The sequence below is a fragment of the Natrix helvetica genome (assembly GCF_964273705.1).
Source record: "Natrix helvetica genome assembly, chromosome: 2".
Taxonomy (NCBI): Eukaryota; Metazoa; Chordata; class Lepidosauria; order Squamata; family Natricidae; genus Natrix; species Natrix helvetica.
In genome coordinates, this window is record NC_138552.1 from 251,307,530 (window position 1) to 251,328,936 (window position 21,407).

Here is a 21,407-nt window from a genome sequence, read left to right on the forward strand (position 1 = left end):
GTGAAAGCACCACTATGTGCCTCTATTAGCATACAAACTTGGGCCAATTCTTAGTATCCCTGAAATAATATATTTATTAAATAAGGGGCCTTCCAGAGACCATATGCGTTTATTTACAAAGGACACCACCAATATATTTGCAGATAGTTTGCCAATCCATGCAGAAATCTAGAAAGATCCCCGATGATTTTTGGGACCCAAAGTGCTAACAATGGTATTTTTGTAATTGAATATGTATCTCACATTCTCAAGTGAGGAGTAAGAGGGGTACAGATATCTACCACAACTCTTTCCCTAAGGTAGTAATGCCACACAAGTAAGGTTAAAAATAGTGCCACGTTGCCCCCAAAATAAGACAGGGTCTTGTTTTCTTTTGACACCTGAAATAAGCACTTGGCCTTATTTTTGGGGAGGTCTTATTATTTTTGAGGTGCAGGAGAAGGCAAGTGTGGTCACCTCATGGCTGCTGCTGTGTTGCAATATTTTCAGGGAGTGCTTATTTTTTGGGGAAGGGCTTGTTTTAGTGCATGTGCTCAAAAGCCCGATTGGGCTTATTATCCAGGGAGGTCTTATTTTCAGGGAAACAGGGTATAGAGTCAAGTTCCACATCCTTATAACTTCATATTTATGACAATTTTGTAACATGGGTGATTATATAAATTTTATAAATAAATAATTGGCAACAGAATGAGTTAACAGGAAATTACAATAGAGGTGATCATACCCAGTGACAGCATTTTTAGCAAAAAAAAAGTAAGACAAAAGTAAGAAATTGAACAAAGAGTAGGGGAACATGGTAACTAGCTGAGAGATAATTTATGGAATAGGGGTGACATTTATTCAGTACCCATATTTCTTTTCATAGCCAGATTTCTTAACTTACTTAATACAATACAATACAATACAATAGTAGAGTTGGAAGGGACCTTGGAGGCCTTCTAGTCCAACCCCCTGCCTAGGCAGGAAACCCTATACCGTTTCAGACAGATGGCTATCCAACATCTTCTTAAAGACTTCCAGTGTTGGGGCATTCACAACTTCTGGAGGCAAGCTGTTCCACTGATTAATTGTTCTAACTGTCAGGAAATTTCTCCTCAGTTTTAAGTTGCTTCTCTCCTTGATTAGTTTCCACCCATTGCTTCTTGTTCTACCCTCAGGTGCCTTGGAGAATAGTTTGACTCCCTCTTCTTTGTGGCAACCCCTGAGATATTGGAAGACTGCTATCATGTCTCCCCTAGTCCTTCTTTCTCTTAAGCTAGACATACCTAGTTCCTGCAACCGTTCTTCATATGTTTTAGTCTCCAGTCCCCTAATCATCTTTGTTGCTCTTCTCTGCACTCTTTCTAGAGTCTTTTTTACATCGTGGCGACCAGAACTGAATGCAGTATCCATGTATCTTTCACCAACGTCTAATGAAAATAATTTGCTAGAGATGGAAATTTATTTCCTATACTAGATAATGTCATTAGTGAACTAAAACTGCAGTCAAGATAATACATAAAGCTATATAAGTGTCTAGCACTTTTTCCCAATTTGATTGACCCTTCCCAAACCTCCCCAACAAACATGAACATTGGCTTTTGTGGAACCAGGATGAGGGACGGTATCCTAACAAACTTTAGCTTTACCTTCTGTGAATAGACCCTCTACATGATATGCATGTTTGATCCTGAAATTCAGTTATATTTCAAATGTGATTTGGGATGGGGGGGGGGGGGAGGAGGAGGAGGAGGAGGAGGAGGAGGAGGAGGAGGAGGAGGAGGAGGAGGAGGAAATGATTCTTTGATTGCTTAATTTTGAAGCAATTAAAGTAGTTTTCTGTGACCAGTGATGTTAGCAAACTTTTCTGATTTTATCAAAATATAGGAAATATTTATTTGTAAAACATTATGTAAAAGTAATTGTGTGAAAATACAATTCTCAATAATTCTTTCACCTACCCTGCTCTTATGCACATTTTGGTATCCCCATGTTGCAAAATAAGAGGGTAGGGCTAAGGATCAAAAACAGTGGTGACCTTTAAGCCCCCTATTAAATTGGTCACTAGTGATTACTTGTAACAAAGTCTTCCTAGCTCATAATACTTGTTTCTCTGCATTTCTAAAGTGTACTAAAACAGAATCAATTTGTTTGCTGCTATAGATGGTAGGTATGTGTCAACAAGAAAAGGCAAAGTTAAGAAAAATAAAAGACAAATATAAAAGAAAAGGAAGAATTAATAGCTGGCAAAATGAAAAAGGAATGAAAATAATAATTAAAACTTTTCTCTTGGATTTAATGGAAAAAGACTTGGGGGAAGGAATGTAACTTTGATGTTACATTTGTTGATGGCAGCAAGATTACTTTATGCACAAAAATGGAAGGACACTTTAATGCCCACAATGGGTGAATGGTTGCAAAAGATGGTGGAGTTAGCAGAGAGGGCTAAATTCACTGCTTTGATAAAAGAAAAAAAAACACAAGTACTTTCGCTTCAACTTGGAAATCACTTCTCAACTTTGTGCTTGAGGTGGAAAAAAATAAAACTTTGATTTTGGGTTTTACTGATTATATAGATTTGCTGTTATAGAAGTGGCTAGTTTATACTATTATATAAAAGTAAAAAGTTGAGGTTCGATATTATTTCTTATTTCTAATGCACCAAAAGGAGTCGGAAGTCAATGTTTTTCGTTCCTTTTCACTTCTTCACTACACTTTTCTCTTCTCTTTTTCCTCCCCTGCTTTTCCCTTTTTGTATTTTTGTATTTTATATTATAAACTAATAAAAAGGTAGAAATGACAAGCTAAAAATGGGAAGTCATGGCCCTGAACCTATTTTTCTTTTCTGTAATGATTCTGTGTTCGGGTTACTATGACTTAACATCTGGTTTACATATATGGTACTGAAACATGCTACAATTGTGTTTGTTTAATCCTGCTAAAATAGTAAGTACGGTAATTGCATCAACATTGGGGAGGATTATATAGGGAAACTCTAGAATTATCCCATTTTTTCTGCCAATGGATAATGTTACTGATAATGTTCTTACAATGTATGTATTTTTCCAGCAACTATATCAGGCAAGATGTTTTCTTGAAGACAGAGATCAAAGAATTACAGTTCCCTGACATTAACAATTAGCATCTTAACAAAGTCCATCTGTTAAAAATCTGAGATTGATATATTGAGATTTATTGAGCATTGAATTTATAGGAATTACTTCAAAATTTATATCCTACTACAGTATATTAATTATCACATGTAATTTCTATATAAATATCTTTAAATATCTTGGGTGATGTTCCTTCCTATGCAATAAGTAGACAATATCCTATTTCTAGTGCTATCTTATATGTATATTTAATTGAATATACACTACAGACCACTGTCTTCTATAGGATTTATTGCTAACTGGGCATAAGATTCAATGTCTCACTGTCTAATTTACCATTACTTTAAAATGACTGTATTATTACTTTCTAGTTAAATTATGTATTTATTATATATAGGGATGGATCAGTAGGATTTGGTTGTTAATTGCTTACTATCTTTCTCATTTTACATTCTTTCGCCTCTGTTTCCCACAACCTATGCCTGCAGTCTGCACCCACAATGAGAGAGGAATTGAGACAGATCAACAGCTGGATAACTTGTACCTGAAAGCTTTAGAGGGTTTTATCACTGTCATCACACAGGATGGAGACATGATCTTTTTATCTGAAAACATCAGCAAATATATGGGCTTGACACAGGTAAGAGTTTTATCTACTCATTTTTCATACACGTTGGATATGACTCTCTGCTCCTTCTCATATTCTGCTCTTGGTAAAGGATTTTTTTAAAAAATAAGATTGAACAAAATATTTTCTATATATCTCAGAGAGACAAAAAATACCTGTTCTGGTATATATGCAGCATTGTTCCATGAAGATGCATTTGTGTAGGATTAGAGACACAAGAAGATGCCCTGAAGCCATAAAAGTTCTATGTATATAGCTGTGTAGTGTAGAAGAATAGGGATTTGTACGCATATATCTGCCCAATAAATCATACTACTGGTTTGGATAGAGGGTGTGAGATATTTTGTACAGGTAGGATTCAGCCATGCACCCTCCTTCTGGCTCCCTATCTTTTTTCAATTCACATTGATGATTTGTTTTGATTCCCATTATTGTCTAGAGTTCAACTAAAGATTTGGGTGAGGTTGAACGTATTATTGATAAGGGCAAGTCTGTACAACCCTGTTCACAGGATGATCAACCCTGGTCTACATATGGTAATGTTAAAAGCCAGGGTGGTGGTAGCAATACTCCTCATTCATGACCTTATCATGGGTGAGACAGTCAATGTGGCATAGGTAACTGAGACAAGGGTGGGATTGAAGAGAAGTATTTTTTTTTCTCTGAAGTATACCCAGATGGATTTCAAATTTAGAACTAGCTGTGATCCCTGAGCAGAGGGGATGAAATAGCAGTTGTCATTCAGGAAGCCCTAATGGTTTTCAGAGGCTTTGCACTCCAGGTAACTGAATATGAATCCCCGTGATCGAAATTGGGGTCTAGGAAACAGGTGGATATATTGCTGCTTTCTGGACTTCCTGCTATGCAGCAACTTCATTGCCCGAGGTTGAGATATCCATGGAGTCTTCAAGCTTGGTTATTTTGGCAGTTTTTAAATTTTCTTTCTGGCATTAACACAGGAGTTCACATGGTTACCATGACTGCCATACATTGACCTAAGTTACTGAAAGCCCAACGCACGGAGGTAATAATGTGCTAGATCTGCTTTTTATCTCAGGACAGTTACAACATAATTTGAAAGTGGAGAATGTTAGCATCAGTCCTGTGTAAGAATCAGATGACTGTCTGGTTGCTTTTTAGCTAACATGCTGCCCCTTCCTTCAGCAGGAAGAAGGGCATTATTTGATCAGAATGTTCCAGGTATCTAATGGACCAGATTCATGTTTTTCTTGGAGTTCAGTTGATGTTTTAATCTCCATCTGGAATGGGAGTACCATGGGAATTGGGACCAGATTGTTGTATAATTCTGTTATGGGTATGTGTGCCTTTGCGTCTAAAGAAACACCATGCTCAAATGCTCCAAAGCTTCTGATGCATCCTCAAATTGGGAATTCTACAAGGATTTGGTCCTTATCATCTATTTCCTCCCACATCTGCTCCTGCTGAGTCAACCTCAATGTTCTGACCTAGCCTTCCTGAGACAGTAAAAAGCACATACTTAGTCCCAAAAACCCTCTTTTTATTTCAAAGGCTGTGAATTATGTTCATTCACAGCCCATAATGAGTCCTATATAGTTGTAAAGAGTCTTACAGTACGTTGCCAAAGTCCTTCGGGATAAGGCTGATAAGCACCCACCTTTATCTTTCTTGATATGCTGCCAATTAGCTTAGCAAGACCACATGGAGCAAAGAGTCAAAATGGAGCTTCAGAAGGTAATCTGACCACCATGAACCAAGTTGCTTCCTGCAAAGGCTCACATGCCTTTGCTCCTCCTTTATGTTCTATGGGAGGGGCCAATCATCTCCAAGCCTTACTCCCAAGTCGTCCCTTCTGTCTTAACTATTCTTGCTTTCTGGCAGCTCTGTGCATACACGCACTGGGAACAGGGAAACCTGTTCCTCTGCCTCGCTGCTGTCCAACTCCGCAGCTCCGGAGGCAGCATATAACTCCCAGATGGCCCTGGCCCCCTCTCTGTCTCTGACACAGAGCCCTCGTCCAAGCCTTCCCCAGACTCCAGGACTGGCCCATGTTCCTCCCCAACCTCCTCGCTGTTCAACTATGCTGGCAGCTCTGCAAATCGGCGGACCAGAACACTCAAGTGGTTAATTATTCAACTTGTTTGATCAGAATTCTCAGCACTGATTTCTCCAAGTCAGATGAAACAGTGGCAGTTACCTGCAAAGCTTTTGATCCTGTGACTCTTAAGGAAATTGATAGGATCCTCATAACTATCCGTCTGTTTACATGCTTATTAGAACCATCTCCCTCCTGATTCATTAAGGCCTGCCAAGAAAAGATATGAGGTTGTATTTATGCAGTGGTAAATGTTTCCTATCCTAGGAATCCCTTTTCTTGGTCATCCATACTTTTATCATTGCACATGTGGATTACTGCAATATGTTCTACATGGAGCTGTCCATCTTTAACATGTTGCTTTTATCACATTCTCTCATATGGTTTTTGTGTATTTGAGGATAGATGAAATTTTCATCCATCTCTCTGTCTTATCTATTTCACTCATTGTACAGGTAAATACATTTTGTATTTTTTTTTATTTCTTCACTTTTTCTCAGTTGATTTTATTCTGTCTTTTCTGCCAACAAGATAGAAATACCATTCTTGGTTTGTTTGTTTTCTCCATTTTTCTAGGTGGAATTGACCGGCCACAGCATTTTTGATTTCACTCACCCATGCGATCATGAAGAAATTCGGGAAAATCTAAGCTTGAAAAATGGTAAGTAATGTTTTTAAATGTACTTGATCCCCTGGAGGATTTATTATAACCCTGAGAATGAGTTTTCAGAGTTGCATTACATGTACACATTATTTGTGGACAAATGATCCCTGGTGGTGTAGTCAGGGACTCCCAATTGTTACTTTGTGCTAGTGTGGGCATATCCTCATCCTTGTATCCCTCTAGTTCTTTCCTCTAGGTCGATACAGGAATATCAGGAGAATCTAGCCTTTCTAAATTGGGATGATCCCCCTTTACCTAACAAGTTTCTGGGCTGATCTCTAGCTTGGGGGACCTTGCTTGAAAAGATGGACCAACTCAAATAGTAGCTGATTGTATTGAGAAGAATTTTGAATTATAGCAGCCAAATTGTGTAGAGGTCTGTCTGTGTTGTAAGCAACAGAGCAGTGGTGGGTTCCTACTGGTTCAGAGCGGTTGGGCCAAACTGGTACTGGTTTGTTGGCCAGGGTGACTGGAATCGGCAGTGACCCAGGCCTGCCATACCCCCAGACCAGTTCCCTGGTCGGCACCATCAGCAAAGCACGCACATGAGCAAACTGGCAGTAATGCTGGCCAGAACCCACCCCTGCAACAGAGATGTCTTGGTGATGGTATAGTAGCCCCATTACCAGCCAGCTGTTATCCAGGATTCTTCTGAAAGCATTTTGAAAGCCATGTTCCTGGTGAAAATGAATAGGATATCCAGTAACAGCTGTACTGAAAAGGAGATATGGCTATCCAGTGCCCCTTCCTAACAATTGTTGCTCCAATCCAATACTTATGGACAGTGGTGGAGAAGGGCTGTGCAGTCCTCCCCATCACCACTTCTCACCTTCATTGCTATCAACCTTCACCTGTTATTCAGGCTCCTAGAGCATAGATGTAGCACCACCAGAATACTCCTTCCCTCCCTATTTCCCATATCTCTTTAGTTGTTTGTCACTTCTTTTAGATTCACCCATGGAAAATGCTTGTGCAAAATATTGAGTATATTTTGATGGACATACTGTACTTCATAGACATGCTAGATTAAACCCACCAGACTAGCCATCCATCAAACTTATATTTTATCCCATAGTAAGGATAATAGCTGAAAGATGCTTTCATGCCAGTTGTGACATTTGATGGAAGGGTAGGGGACCAAAGTCAAGTGCAATCTACCCATCCCTTTCTTTAATTCTGTCTGTACATAGATTAGTCAGAAAGAACTGATACTGAGGAAGAGGGGGAAACTAGATTGACCTTTACATTCCCCACTTCTCCTTAGCATATGAGGACAATAGCAGCGTCTATGTTATGGAAACTGGGAAGTTGGAAATTGGATGGAAAGGAAGATATTTTGCTAAAATCTGTCAGAACAAACCTAGTTAAATAATTAAATCAGTTTATAGGCGGTAATACATTTGTGGAATATTATTTATTTTTATTTGTTTTAACCATATCTATTGAAACATTGCATGTATAATTACATACCATATTAAATGTGTTAGCCTTTAAGATGTCACATGGTTTTTCTGGGTTTTTTTCCCCCTGATTAGAGTAGTTAGTTCCTTCTGCAGAAAATAGTATTGGGTGAGGGAGCTTATTATAACATCCGCTACCCATCTGAGAGGAAATCTAGAGCAGTATTTCTCAACCTAGACAAGTTTAAGGTTTGTGGCCTTCAACTCCCAGAATTCCCCAGCTAGCTATATGGGGAATTCTGGGAGTCAATGTTCACACATCTTTTTTTATATTGCAAAATTTTTATTGATTTTAAAATATATAGGGAAGGGTATAAGGGTGTACAAAAAAAATTTTGCAGCTTCCATACTGGTGGCGAAAATCCCTCCAAGAAACTCACAAACTTAACAATCTTAAAAATAAAATATAAAAGAAAGCATCAGAACAAATTTAACCAATATTATCAAACATGTGCTCTACTATTTTTCTTTGTTACTTTCTGTAATATCAACAATTACAATTATTCCAAATACATTCATTTTTGTGATCTAAGCCTTTTCGATATTGCTTCTTCTTCCCTGCCCCCTGGAGGGGCCTCAACGCCCCTCCCCCCTCCTTATCTTGCGTCTTGCTGTCCTTTTCTCTACTCCCACTAAATTCCTCCTCTGGGGGGGAAAGATTCTTTTTAATAAAGGCTTCCGCCTCTTGAATTGTATTAATTCTGATCCTATTTCCCTCCCAGAAGACCATCATCCCCTCTGGTAACAGCCATCTAAACCAGACCCCCATGTTGTATAATTTTTTTCCTCCTTCTCTCTCTTACTTTTTTTGGGATCTGTTTGATGATCTGTTCCTCTTTGTAGTTCAATGGTCTCTCACTTTGGGTCGCAAGCACCTCATCCCTTGTGGATCTCCTGACAAATTTAACATGTACCTCTCTTGGAACGTTATGACTTCTGGCATATGCTGAGTTTATCCTATATGCTAGATCCATATCCCACCATAATTGTTTCTTATCTCCCTTAATATAATCTGCTAAAATTGTACTCATAATCTCTTTAAGATCTTCGTTTTCTTCCTCTGGCAGGTTCTGAAATCTAAGAAAAAAGGACATTCTTTCAAATTCTATTTTTGTCAGAAAATTTTCTACATCTGCGTTTCCCTTGCGTATTGGTTTAACCTCCTCCCCCAGCTCCGCCGCTCCCTCCTCCACACCAAAATTCTCTGTTTATTTCCAGCAATATGTTCTTTAACCTCTCTGAGCTCTTCTTTAACCTCTGCCATTTCTTTTCTCATTTCATTCTGCCCCCTCATAAGTTCTTTAAACATTTCCGTAACAGATAATTCTTTTGTATCCTCTCCAGCCCCTCCTTTCTGCAGCAATGAGGTGATCTTGGACTGTTGCATTGTGGGGCTGGGGGCAGCAGATGAGGGAGCTGAGGGATCCTTGCCTGTCGGTGGTTTCCTTGAAGCCATTTACTAAGTTCAGAGATGCAAATCCTTTCCAGGGAAAATGGTGTCCGGGGATTCCACAGCCGAGCTGGTCTCAAGAGGCAAACAAAAGCAGGGAAACTCTTTACAGTTCCAAGAGAGAGATACTCCAAGAAATAATTCCAATAATCAAAGTTCAGAAGAGCCACATACAGAAAGAAGTCCCAGCTTCTCCCCTTTGAGAGAGTGCAACAAACAATCCACTTTTCTTTGCTTTCTCTTTGGGAGCAGTTTCAAAGGACAAGTAATGCTGACACATCTTAAAGTTATCCAGGTTGAGAAACAGTGATCTAGAGAGTCAGGAAACTATGGATCCTTATGAGTAATAAAGGCTTTGGAATGTAACCAACAGAACAGAAAACTATTCTGGGACAATGGTAACCTTATTTAGTTAATAATCACTCAGAAAGGTAGCAGAGTTATAGTAACGAAATAGTGAAGCTAACTTTTTTTATATAATAAAAGTGATGATTTCCTTAAACCTGAGCTGTCTGCTCATTAAAATCTGATTATTAATAAAGCAATAACTAGTTTATCCTGCAACATTCAATCATCTTGTAAGATGAGATCCAAAGTAAAGATTTAAACCTTGGAAATTCTGCCAGAAAGTGAGTGGATATATGTTTCCAGAGGTAATATAATTAGGGTTTTTTTTCTTTTTCTTAGGTCCAGGTTGTGGGAAAAAAAATAAAGAGATGTCCCTGGAACGTGACTTCTTCATGAGAATGAAATGCACTGTTACTAACAGGGGCAGAACTGTAAACCTCAAATCTGCCACATGGAAGGTAACTTTAGTAACAATGGTTGAAAAGTGCAGTCCAATTTTCCCCCTATTGTTCAATGTTATAATAATATAATTATACAAACAAACAAACAATGTTTACATTTCAGGTTTTGCACTGCACCGGACAAATTAAGGTCTATAATACCTGTCCTCCACATGCTCTGTGTGGTTTTAAAGAGCCACTCTTATCCTGCCTTGTTCTGATGTGTGAGCCCATTCAGCATCCTTCCAATACTGATATTCCACTGGACAGCAAGACTTTCCTGAGCCGTCATAGCATGGACATGAAATTTACTTACTGTGATGACAGGTAAAACGATAATTTCTTTTTTCTTCAGAAACATAAACAGCCTAGCCTATTTCTAATATGACTGTCAAATTTTTAAAACTCTTAAAATAAGCATAAATGCAGCGCAATGAGAACATGGCAGAATTCTAGCATATTACACTGGATCAATCAGAGCCTTTTAGTGGGAGAATTATATTCTTGCAAATTGAAAGTAGTACTGTGGAGGTTGATCTGTATTAAACTTTTCTTCTCGTCATGTTATTTTTTAAAATTTGAATGTATCCAAAGGGAAAACATTCAAAATCATTATCTCTCTCCTATAATCTGAACTGGTACAGCCAACTATATTTTCATTCCATACATCCCTACGACCCATCCGCTCGCACAGAGAGGGACTTCTCCAGGTGCCGTCCACCAGACAGTGCCATGGGGCGGCGCCTAGGAGCAGAGCCTTCTCTGTGGCGGGCCCAGCCCTGTGGAATGACCTCCCCCCGGATATTAGGACCACTACTGACCTCCGCTCCTTCCGTGTCAAGCTCAAGACCCACCTTTTCCAAATAGCTGGCCTGGCTCAACCATAACTTCGTATCGCTCCTGATGGGTTTTTTAATTTAGTGATTTTATTTAAGGGGATTTTAAATTGTGTTTTTAACTGTCTTTCACTTATAAGTCAACTCTCCTCCATGCACATATGTATATGTCTCTGTTCTTTTTGTATATATATTTGTCTTATGTGTATTTTTTTCCATTTTGATTGTACGCCGCCCCGAGTCCTTCGGGAGAGGGTTGCGGCTAATCAAATAAAATTATTATTATTAAATTATTATTATTATTCTGTTTCTGAATGTTTCCTTAAGTTTGGTTTAATCATCTAGGGAGAATGGATCTCACCCCTTCATTTTACAGAGAAGGATGTATGTTGTTCACTACATATCCAAAATGCTAAAATCAAAAACAAAAACTTGTTCTCTAATAAAGAAGATTATTTTTTAATGGAACAATCTCATCAACAGTACCTTCCCATATAGAATTTTAAATACAAAAAATGCATTTTAGTATACCTCATTTGGCCTAATATTCAGATTAGGACCATATAGATTTCTTATTTTCTTATTGTATTTATTTATAAAATTTATTTGCCACCTGTCTCATGACCACCTGTCATCCAATGATATATAGGAGTTGTATCCCATCAGTATTTTGAATGTCTCAGAGCATCAGGTACAAGTTGGCTATCCTCAGCTTCTTTTCCTCAAAAATCTGAGCAATGGTTTTATGATGGTTCTTCAAGTAATTATAGCTTTCACATATACCATAGTGCCAAATGTCACAAAGCCTAAGCTACTGTTACATGCAGGTAAAATTAAGCCAGAGAGTTTTATAGGCATCTTGAAACTGCCTACTTGCCTATAATATCCATTTATAACATCAATTGGTGAGTGGGAAGCTTGCCAAGGAGGCACCCCACACTGGCTTACCTCAGGACCCCCACAGCCAGACCATGCACACCCTGACACCTGCCTCATGATGGCAGCAGCAGCAGCCCACATGGCTGCTGGCCCACTTCTTGTCCTTGCTCATGGCCACAATAGAACAGGAGACTGAGTCGCGTGTTGGTGATGCAGCCACAAGGCGAGGCTGTTGTTGGGGTGTGACTGGCCTGGCTGTGGAAGCCCTGAGGTAAGCCAGTGGAGGCACATGGGGCAACTCCACCACCACCCACCTCATGGCAGTGGTACTGATGCACCACATGGCCTCCTGCCCTAGCGCAAGCAAGCAGAAATGTGGGCCTCCCATGTATTGTTAAAGTATGGAAAAAAATAGACATCCCCTGAAAACAAGCTTTAGTGCTTATTTTGGGGCTCAAAAGAAAATAAAACCAGGCCTTATTTTGGAGGAAACATGGGTATATCCTGTGTATAAGAGTATGATAATTGTAAGTATAGTAAATTGGCTGTTGGGAATTAGGTCCATGACTTCCCTGCCATGGATTCTACAGCTCAAATATGGTACCATTTCCCCTCTTTGAGATTTCAGTCTTTCTACATAGATAACTTTTTAGGACATTTCAAGTTGGTTGATATTCATTCATTCATTCATTTTGCACCTTTCTTATTTTTACAAATAAGGCAGTGAATGTATCCGACATACTTTCCTCCTCCTATTTCCCTACAACAACCCTGTGGGGGAAGTTAGACTGAGAGAGAAATGAATAGGCCATTAATTCCTTCATAGCTAAGCGGCCTAAATAGGACTTGAAAAAGCAGATTGTGTAACCCTTTCCAGATTTTACGATCTGTGAGAATTATAATACTGAAATTCAAGTAAAGTGATGAAAATTGTGGCCCAATGATAGAAAAAAAGATTTGAAACACCTAACCGAGAATTAAGTGATGTACACAATTTCTGTGACTGTATAAAACTAATTTGAACAACAATATAATCAATTCTTACTTCTTTGAAAAAAAGTGATATATTTGGTGTATGAAAAAGATCTGTCTTTCCTCTCTCAGTGGAGGTAACTTTGTGAACTACTACTTTCCATCCTTGCACAAATGCAGAGATTCCTCATACTGTAAAAAATAAGTTTCATTGGTAGATATTAATTTATAAATAAAATAATATCTTAAACTCAAAGTTCTCTTTTAATAAAGACCACTTGCTGCCAATAATTCAGTTGCAGGTTAGCTATAAATACACTCAACACTTGTTCTGTTGCTTTATGTTTAAAGAATGATGGTCCTTTCATAATGATCATTTGGGTGTCAGAAAATGAAGCTTAACTTTGGGGAAAGAAATATTTCTATTCATTACTTGATTTAGTAAAGTACGTTTTCAAGATAAGATAGCTGATAAATGCCTGATTATACCTACTTATATAGTTCCACTCCTAGCTGGACAGATAATACTGTGGCAATGCTGGAAGCTGTACCTGGAGGCTGTAAAACTAGATGGAGAGAAACTGGCTTCAACTCAGCCATAGAAAGACAGAGTGATTCTGGGTTTTTGGCTTTCCAGACAGAGGTGGCAATCCAGTCTGTTTTTGAAAGCTTCCATAGATGTAGCTTCCACAGCTTCTGAAGGCAAGCTGTTCCATTGGTTAATTGTTCTCAGTCAGAAAACCTATCTTTATTTCTAAATTGAATCTCTCCTTGATCAGTTTCCATCCATTATTCCTTGTCTGGCCTTCAGGTCCTTTGGAAAATAGCTTGAATCCCTCCTCTCTGTGGCAGCTCCTCAAATATTGGAACACTACTATCATGTTACCACTATTATCAGTCCTATATGGTACAGGGCCAGGTTCTCTATGGGATTGTTTTTCTCTAAGGACATCTACCAGATTGGATAAGAATGGGCATGCTCCTAGTCCCTTCCTTTAAACATTGTCACCTTATGGGAGCTAGGAAGCATGTCTTTCCCATGGCAACCCTATAGAGCAGTGTTTCTCAAACTTGGCGACTTTAAGTCCTGTGGACTTCAACTCCCAGAATTCCCCAGCCAGCTGGCTGGGGGATTCTGGGAGTTGAAGTCCACAGGACTTAAAGTCGCCAAGTTTGAGAAACACTGCTATAGAGGTTGAGCAACCCTCTACCCTCTCAGTCTTCTTAGATCTGGCTTTCCTTGCAAGCACTGGGTGAGAGGATTTGAGGATTTAGTGAGGGACTGTATGTCAGTTTAACTTTGATGCCAGGTTTTTAATGTTTCTGGTTTAAATAAATGTAGCATGGTATTGTGCTGTTTTGTTATTGACATTGTTTTTATTGCTGATTGGGACCCACCCAAATTTCAATATAAGATGGGTAGCTAAATAAATGTTTTATATACATACATACATACATACATACATACATACATACATACATACATACATACGAGACCCAGGAACAACATGAAATTATGCACCTATCCTGATTAGACCATCACATGGAGGCAGCGCATAGGAACCTCTTGTAATTAAGCTCTGAGGTCAAAGTGCACATGCATGCACAGAAGCAGCACTTCTTTCTTACACAGAAGAAACTATAATTATTGTGGGTAAAAAGATTGGCTAGATTTCCAGAAGCCATACTTTTCTGCATTTGCTATTTCTTTCAAGACCGAGAACAACTTCTGCTGCCCTTCAATCATCTGGAAATGTTCTAGCTCTCCAATTGTTATGGGACGATTATACATACAGTTATGCATACAATTGTTATGGGAGGATTATACATTTAGATAGACTTTCAACAAGACTTTCAACAGTACCCTTTGACGCAGTTCATCTGGCACTAGAAGCTTAAATTCATTCAAAATAACTAGATTTTCCCTGAACCTCTTTCTATCTAACTGAAGCTTCAGTCCTGTCCCTTCTTAGTTGCCCTTTTGTATCTAGAGTTACATGTTATTAGCATTTTGTTCCCTTTATTGAGCAATTGGCAGGCTCTTTCAGTACTCCTGAATGCAGTTGATCTAGTCCTGGACTTTTTACATTCATAGATATGCGTTCAATTACATTCATTTGTAAAAACATAACCTCACAGAAATGAATCTTATTCTTCAGTGAAATATGTCAGATCCTTGCTGATGTTTTGCAACTAATGCATGAGTTTAAGACATTTTGGCTTTCTTGTAGGTTACCAAAAAGAAAAAAGAACAAGTAGTTAAAGTCACATATAAAAACACATTATTTTATATGCATAGTTGCAAATTAAGAAATAATACCTTAAATATCTCACCAGCATTGTAATCCGATAACCTGTGTACCCTGTTTGGTCACTGCTCCAGGTGTTAAATACTGAACAGCATTTTCAAGAGTCTACTTTGTTAAGGGGTTTTCATATTTTTTAAAAAAATAGATGGACTGATCTCAAGGCAACAGATGTTGTTGTGAAGTAAAAGGCTATTTTCTGATTTTCCTTTAAGTAGAGAAATATCTTATGCCATAAATTTTCATGAACTGCCCTTAAGATTTATCATGTCCTGTGGTTTTGCTGCCTGCCTAAGACTATGCAGATACAATCCACATTTTAAAGATTTTACCTAAATCTGGGCTTGGCATAAAATTAATCTGGATCTAATGTTGATTTGCATGGACAGCAGGGTTTTGTTTATTTGCTTTCCTTATCAATGTTTGCAGTTATAAAATTGATTTTGTACTCACCTATCCTTAATAAATATGGCTAAAATGGTTGAAGTCAACAAAAGCAGACCTTGCTGCAAAGGGACTGTAATTTTTATTCTGACAGCAACCAAATTCCTGGACTTTGTAACTGTAGGCAAATGCTATTTACTGTGGATTTCAATGGATGGTTTGTGGAGTCAAGGTAGAAAAAAGCAGGCCCTCAAGCCTGAAGTTTGAAAACAAAATATTAATTCTTGAATAATTTCTCCCCTTGGATTTTATTTTGTTGTATATCATTTAGCATTTCAGTATGAGAGTAAGCTTTTCTGTTCTTTCTGTTATGTTGTTTACTTATTTTATATTGGTTTGCAACAGCTGATAGTAAGATAACAATGCTCCCTTCTGCTCAGGACCCTTTGTGAGTTCAAGGTTAAGAAAGCTTGCCAGAGGCCTTCTGAAATGCTTTCTAACCTCTTGACGCAAGTGGCCATTGTAAGCATGGTCTTCATTTTCTTAAGGGTAATGAAGAAAGAAGTGTGTTTCCCTACTTTCCTCTTATGTTCTCTTGGTGTACATTTTCTTTGTCTGTCTGCACTAGGAAGCACAGGACAAGTTACCTATCCTAAAGGTTCACTTGGGACTTTTTTTACTGGCAAGTTTTTCTCTACATCCTTTTGGCAGATCTGCCCCATTTTTCATTCTATCTTTCTCCCACCATGTCAAATCTCATTTTCATTTTTTTTTTCAAAATTTTACAAAAGTTCAATTTCTAGACAACTATAACTGACTGGTAGGCAGTATTCTGTTAAGTTAGAAAGTCTGGATTTGTAAGAAGGTTTAGGTAGATGCCTTTAGGATTGGGCAACAGGCATATGTAATTTTGATTGGAATGGTTCAAGACTTGAGATAGTAATTGTCAGCATCCTGAAAATGTACTTTATGCTGTCATAGGAATTAACCAATGCCAAATCTAGAGAAGCACGGAATTCTCTTTGGAGAATATGTGACAATTAGTAAAACATGAGCTTAATCCAAGCAAACAAGAAAGTGGCAAAAAAAATTAATGGTTGCCATGCCTTGACTGTTTTTGGTATAAAAGTGAAGGGAAAGCTGTCAGGCTATCAAGATTCTGTTATAATAGTATGTAATAGAAGAGTTCCAGTAATTTTTTGTGGTATCTGTTTCCTGACCCCAAAGGCTGACACTTAACTGCATATCTTATTTTGCAATTAATGTACTTTTGGCTTCCTAATTTTCAATAATCCTGTTTGGTTCTTGTAGATTACATAGCCATTATGTTACAGTAGGCTTGATAGAGCTGAAGTCAATCTGAATCAAGGGCATAAAAATAAGCAAGATCTTCTAATAAGGAAACAACCATTTAGGTTGCAAAAGCAATTAGGTTGAGTTGACCTTGCTTATGACCCAACAAAATAAATCAGAGGAGAACCCATGTCTCAGTGCTAAAGCATCTGCTTTGCACAAAAAAGGTCCCCAATTAAGTCCTTGGTTTTAAAAGAATCAGGTAATTGATGATGAGGAGTTTCCCCTGTGACTCTAAAGTATGACTGTCAATCAACGTGGACCTGCCTTCCTAATAATTTATGAAGCCCATTTTTAATAATTTAATAATTGACCTAGTCATTTAATGAATTATTGAATAACTTTATGTATTTAAATAAATTATTAAATACATTTAATAATTAACATAATAATTTAGAGAAGCCTATTTTTCAGACTTCCTCTAAGGACTGTTTCAGCAGCTGGATTGGAGAATTCCCTCCACCTTCTTGTTTTTTTGAGATATATGGGTGGAAAATTAATTTAGCCTGAAACAGCTTTTAGGTTATTTGGGACTAAAATTAAAGTTTTAAGACTCTACTTAAAAATCTACTGTCTACAACCCCACAGCAGCGACTGGTTTGAATGACACTTTGATTCCTTCTCCTTTGACCCAATTAAGCATCTCACATAAACATGATTAGTTAGTTGTTGATCTTTCTCTCAAGACTGTAGCTTCCAATATGTCAGGGAATATTTTCATAAAATGTACACATTTTGTGTAATTAAAGCCAATTGGAGAAAGAATATCATGTCAGCATGGTTAAGATTAGAAATAACTAAACCATCTTCATCCATGAAACTCAATTGAGTAACTGCATGTCATCACCTGTCATTTACGCTGCCGCCAGCTCTACTAACTCTGTATTGGTTGCAAATAGCAAGAATTAAATCACAGCAAACCTATAGAAAAGAAGTCAGTGATATAAAACTATCTTTTACTTTATTGTCAACAAGATTTGCCGATCTAGGGCTTCAGACAGGACTTTCTCAGTCCTAAAGCTTTTTACACCCAGTCACTTGAGGTCAGACAGCATATAAATTTAAATTTCAACTTGTTGTTGTTGTTGTTTGCATAGTCAGCCAGATGTTTAGACTGGATTGGTATTTTTGTCCACTTAATGAATCTTTCCCAAGGACCTGGAATAAGCAGGTGCTGATTTTTTAATAATATATCTGGCTGCTTCCATGCTGTCAATGAAAAGTAGGGGTTTCGTTTCTTTTTATTAATCAGGACTGTCGCAGAAAGCAACAACTCTTCTGCAATATTTTCCTTTCTGTTTCTACTGACATCACACTGGTGCAACTCCAGACTCATAATGGCAATGAATGATGTTGAGGAGGTGGGGTGGGGTGTTAAGAAACGTACAAAATGAAGATGAGAGGTCAGTGTCAATTTGACTACATCTTCTGGAGATAGATAAATTTGAGGCAATACTGTCATTTTCTGCAGTACAGATGGAGCCACACATGCAGTAGCATGGAGGTCTGAATACTTTCTTTCAGGCCTGTTGCTGCATCTCTTATCTGTTCGTGAACCATGTGCCACTTGAAAGGGATGAAGTAAATGATACGAGATTGACAGGCCATTTATCATCACATCTGGTGCTTTGTGCCACATGGACCAAGCTAATGTGATTTCCATGCCTGCAGTCTGCATGCATTAAGGCTTTAAAAAGCATTGATTCTGAACGTTCTGTAGGTTTCAGATACAGGGAAAGCTCCACTGGTACCTCTTTGTTAGGCTACTTCAGCAGAGTGTTCCAGGTGGGTCAAAGGGCTGAAGAAGAAACACTTTTAGTACATCATGTTTTATGGGGAGTAGAATAAAATTAACCAATTACAATATTTACTTCTAAAAATTATCCAAGGCCAGGTTTGTAATTAAAGGAGTAGTGCCCCAAGGTTAATGCTGCTTAAAGATGAGCTGAATATTAACAAGAGCATATGGATAGTTTATCCAATTATCAGAAGTCATAATCCTTGGATAATATTTCAATATAATGTAAGTCAGGGGTAGAATTTTCCTATTTTCCACTTTGCCTGGTCTTTGAGAACATACCCATTGTCCTCTGACATTTAGGATCTAAACAGCTATTTGCCATCTTGCAGACATGGTCTTAGTGAGAATGGGTGAAAAGGCAGTGAAATAACACCTCCTTTGTCCAAAAGATCTTCTAATCCAATAATACATATGATCCCGTTGACGTGACATTTCCACAGGATATATGTACTATAAGAAGTGCTTTAAAGGTGTATGTATTTCAGAGGCTAATGCCACGTGAAGGAGGTTTGATGCAGGTTGAAAAGATAAGGTTAAAATAAAGTGATATAATAAATGACTAAAATGCATAATGTTGTCTTTCAGCACTAGAGAAGTTCAAAAGTTCCTGAATGGTACTTATTCTAACATTTTAAAAGACAATCACTTTAAATGCTAATATCCCACCTATCCTGTAATAGACTGATTTGAAAAATACACACTGTTAAATGTATGTCATAGCCCTGAGAGTTGCTCATATAAAAGTGCACATGTTTGGGAAATCAGTAATTGCCTTAATTCTGCATTGATGTGTCTTGGCATTTCCCAAAAAAGGAGTTAGGATGACCAATGTCAGAGTTGAGCAAAGAACAAGATACTAATAGTGCCATATAAAAGTGAAATTGGCCTATAGCAGTAAAACTGCAATCTTAAGCAATATTACGTAGAAGTTCTAATTACTGGATCTTACTCCTGCATTAACTGAATTGAAATGAGAAAATTACATATCTCATAACTATTGTTATTATTATGGTTTGTTACTTGGTCACCAAGATGTTCAGACTGGATTTGGCATTTTTAACTATCAAGTCCTTTCCGAAGACTTGGGATAGGGGGATGTTGATGTTTGATGGTATTAAAGGTGTCATCACAGGGTGTAAGTTGTTCTGAATAAAGCTGTCTTTTGCAATTGCCTGATGGTGACTTTGTCAAGGCCGATGGTGTTCAAATGGTGCTCCATTTATTTTGGGATTGCACCCAAGGCACCTATTACTATTGGTATTAACTTGTTTTCTTCTGCCATAGTCATTCTATTTCTATTTTCAGGTCTTCGTATTTTGTTATCTTTCCCAGTTCTTTCTATCCTGTTCTGTTCTGTTCTGCTGTCTCCAGATACTGCCACATCCACCATTTATTTTATGTATGTATGTATGTATGTATGTATGTATGTATGTATGTATGTGTATGTATGTATATATATATACATTATTATTATTTTAGTTCATGTCATTTCACACATTATACCACGGCAATTTATGCATTATTACATAGCAAAATCAGGCTACTCCACCGTAACCACCAAATGAATACATAACAATAAATTGTAACCCATCTTTGTTCTTTAACATGTTCTTGCAATCTTGTGTCATTGATCAAAAACCAGTATCTCTCTGTTTCACTGACTTTTGGAGATAATCGCCATGAGAGCATTGCATTGCAACCAGCAACCTATACCTTAGGAAGCAAGACAACTAAACGATATGTTTATAGTGAATTCTTAAATGTTGAGTTTGCAGTTTCCTATGAAGCTCCAGGGTTCATAGTTGCCTATTGGTTCTTGGCTTCTGAATCCCAGCTCTGAATCTTCCCTGCTCCCTGTTTGAAGCAAGCATTATAGTACCTACCACCATTATAGCACCTACCACTATTTCCCATGCTTTAATTACAGTAGGGAAGTAGGGTTGTCTTCTTTGTACAGTCCCTGGTATATTTTTCTCCTTCTGAAAAGCAAATGTAGTGACCAAACACTTGGGCAAAATGATGACTCTCCTCTGGGTCAGCTTTCTATTTTCTTCCTTCCTCAGTTACCAACCACAATTCACAAAATCAGCAGTAAAAAAAAAAAAAAACTCTTGCAGGTGCAAAATTGCTGTGGTGAATAGGAGGGCAAAACTAGTGGCTGAATGAAAGTGCCCTTTAATTGCATGAAAAGAGGGAAAAGATGAAGAAAAAGAAAAGCCAGACTCCTTCAGGGCAGCACAAAAATCACAATCCTTGTGAGAATAATGACAGTGTTACCGTCATTAGGAATAATGGCAACTACGTGCTTGCAGGCAGAGGAGACGCTGTATTTGTTCTAAGGTTTTATTTCCTGGCTTTGTAAGTTTAACGTCAACCAGGAGTGATGCAGTTCAAAGGGGAGGGAGTAACCTCATTGTAGTCTTTTCATTTCACGGTTTTTTAAAAAGAGTTTATCGAATTATACAATACAGATAATAGGATTCATGTGCCTGACTTTGATATGATCAAAACTATACACAATGTTAACAAGGTTACCCTGATATGTTGACGAGGAGGAGAAAAAGCATTTGTTTTTAATGATGGCAATTATTTTAATATAGGAGACGTGTTATATTCAATAAAAGATAATCCTATGTATGCGATTTTTGAACCAATCTTCACAGCACCACTAATTTGTAGTCTAGTACTGATTTCTACATTGATGATGCAAGGATTGGAGT

The 21,407-nt window shown here is 37.9% G+C and overlaps 1 protein-coding gene across 2 annotated transcripts in view; it reads left to right on the top strand.

Annotated features, from left to right (window-relative positions):
* EPAS1 (endothelial PAS domain protein 1) overlaps positions 1–21,407 on the top strand; it is a 115,431-nt gene that overhangs the window by 72,288 nt on the left and 21,736 nt on the right. For both annotated transcript variants that reach the window (XM_081940767.1, XM_081940766.1), the window contains exons 3-6: positions 3,581–3,732; positions 6,371–6,455; positions 10,056–10,174; positions 10,281–10,483. In XM_081940767.1, coding sequence (XP_081796893.1) covers positions 3,581–3,732; positions 6,371–6,455; positions 10,056–10,174; positions 10,281–10,483 — 559 coding nt within the window. The remainder of the gene's footprint in view (positions 1–3,580; positions 3,733–6,370; positions 6,456–10,055; positions 10,175–10,280; positions 10,484–21,407) is intronic.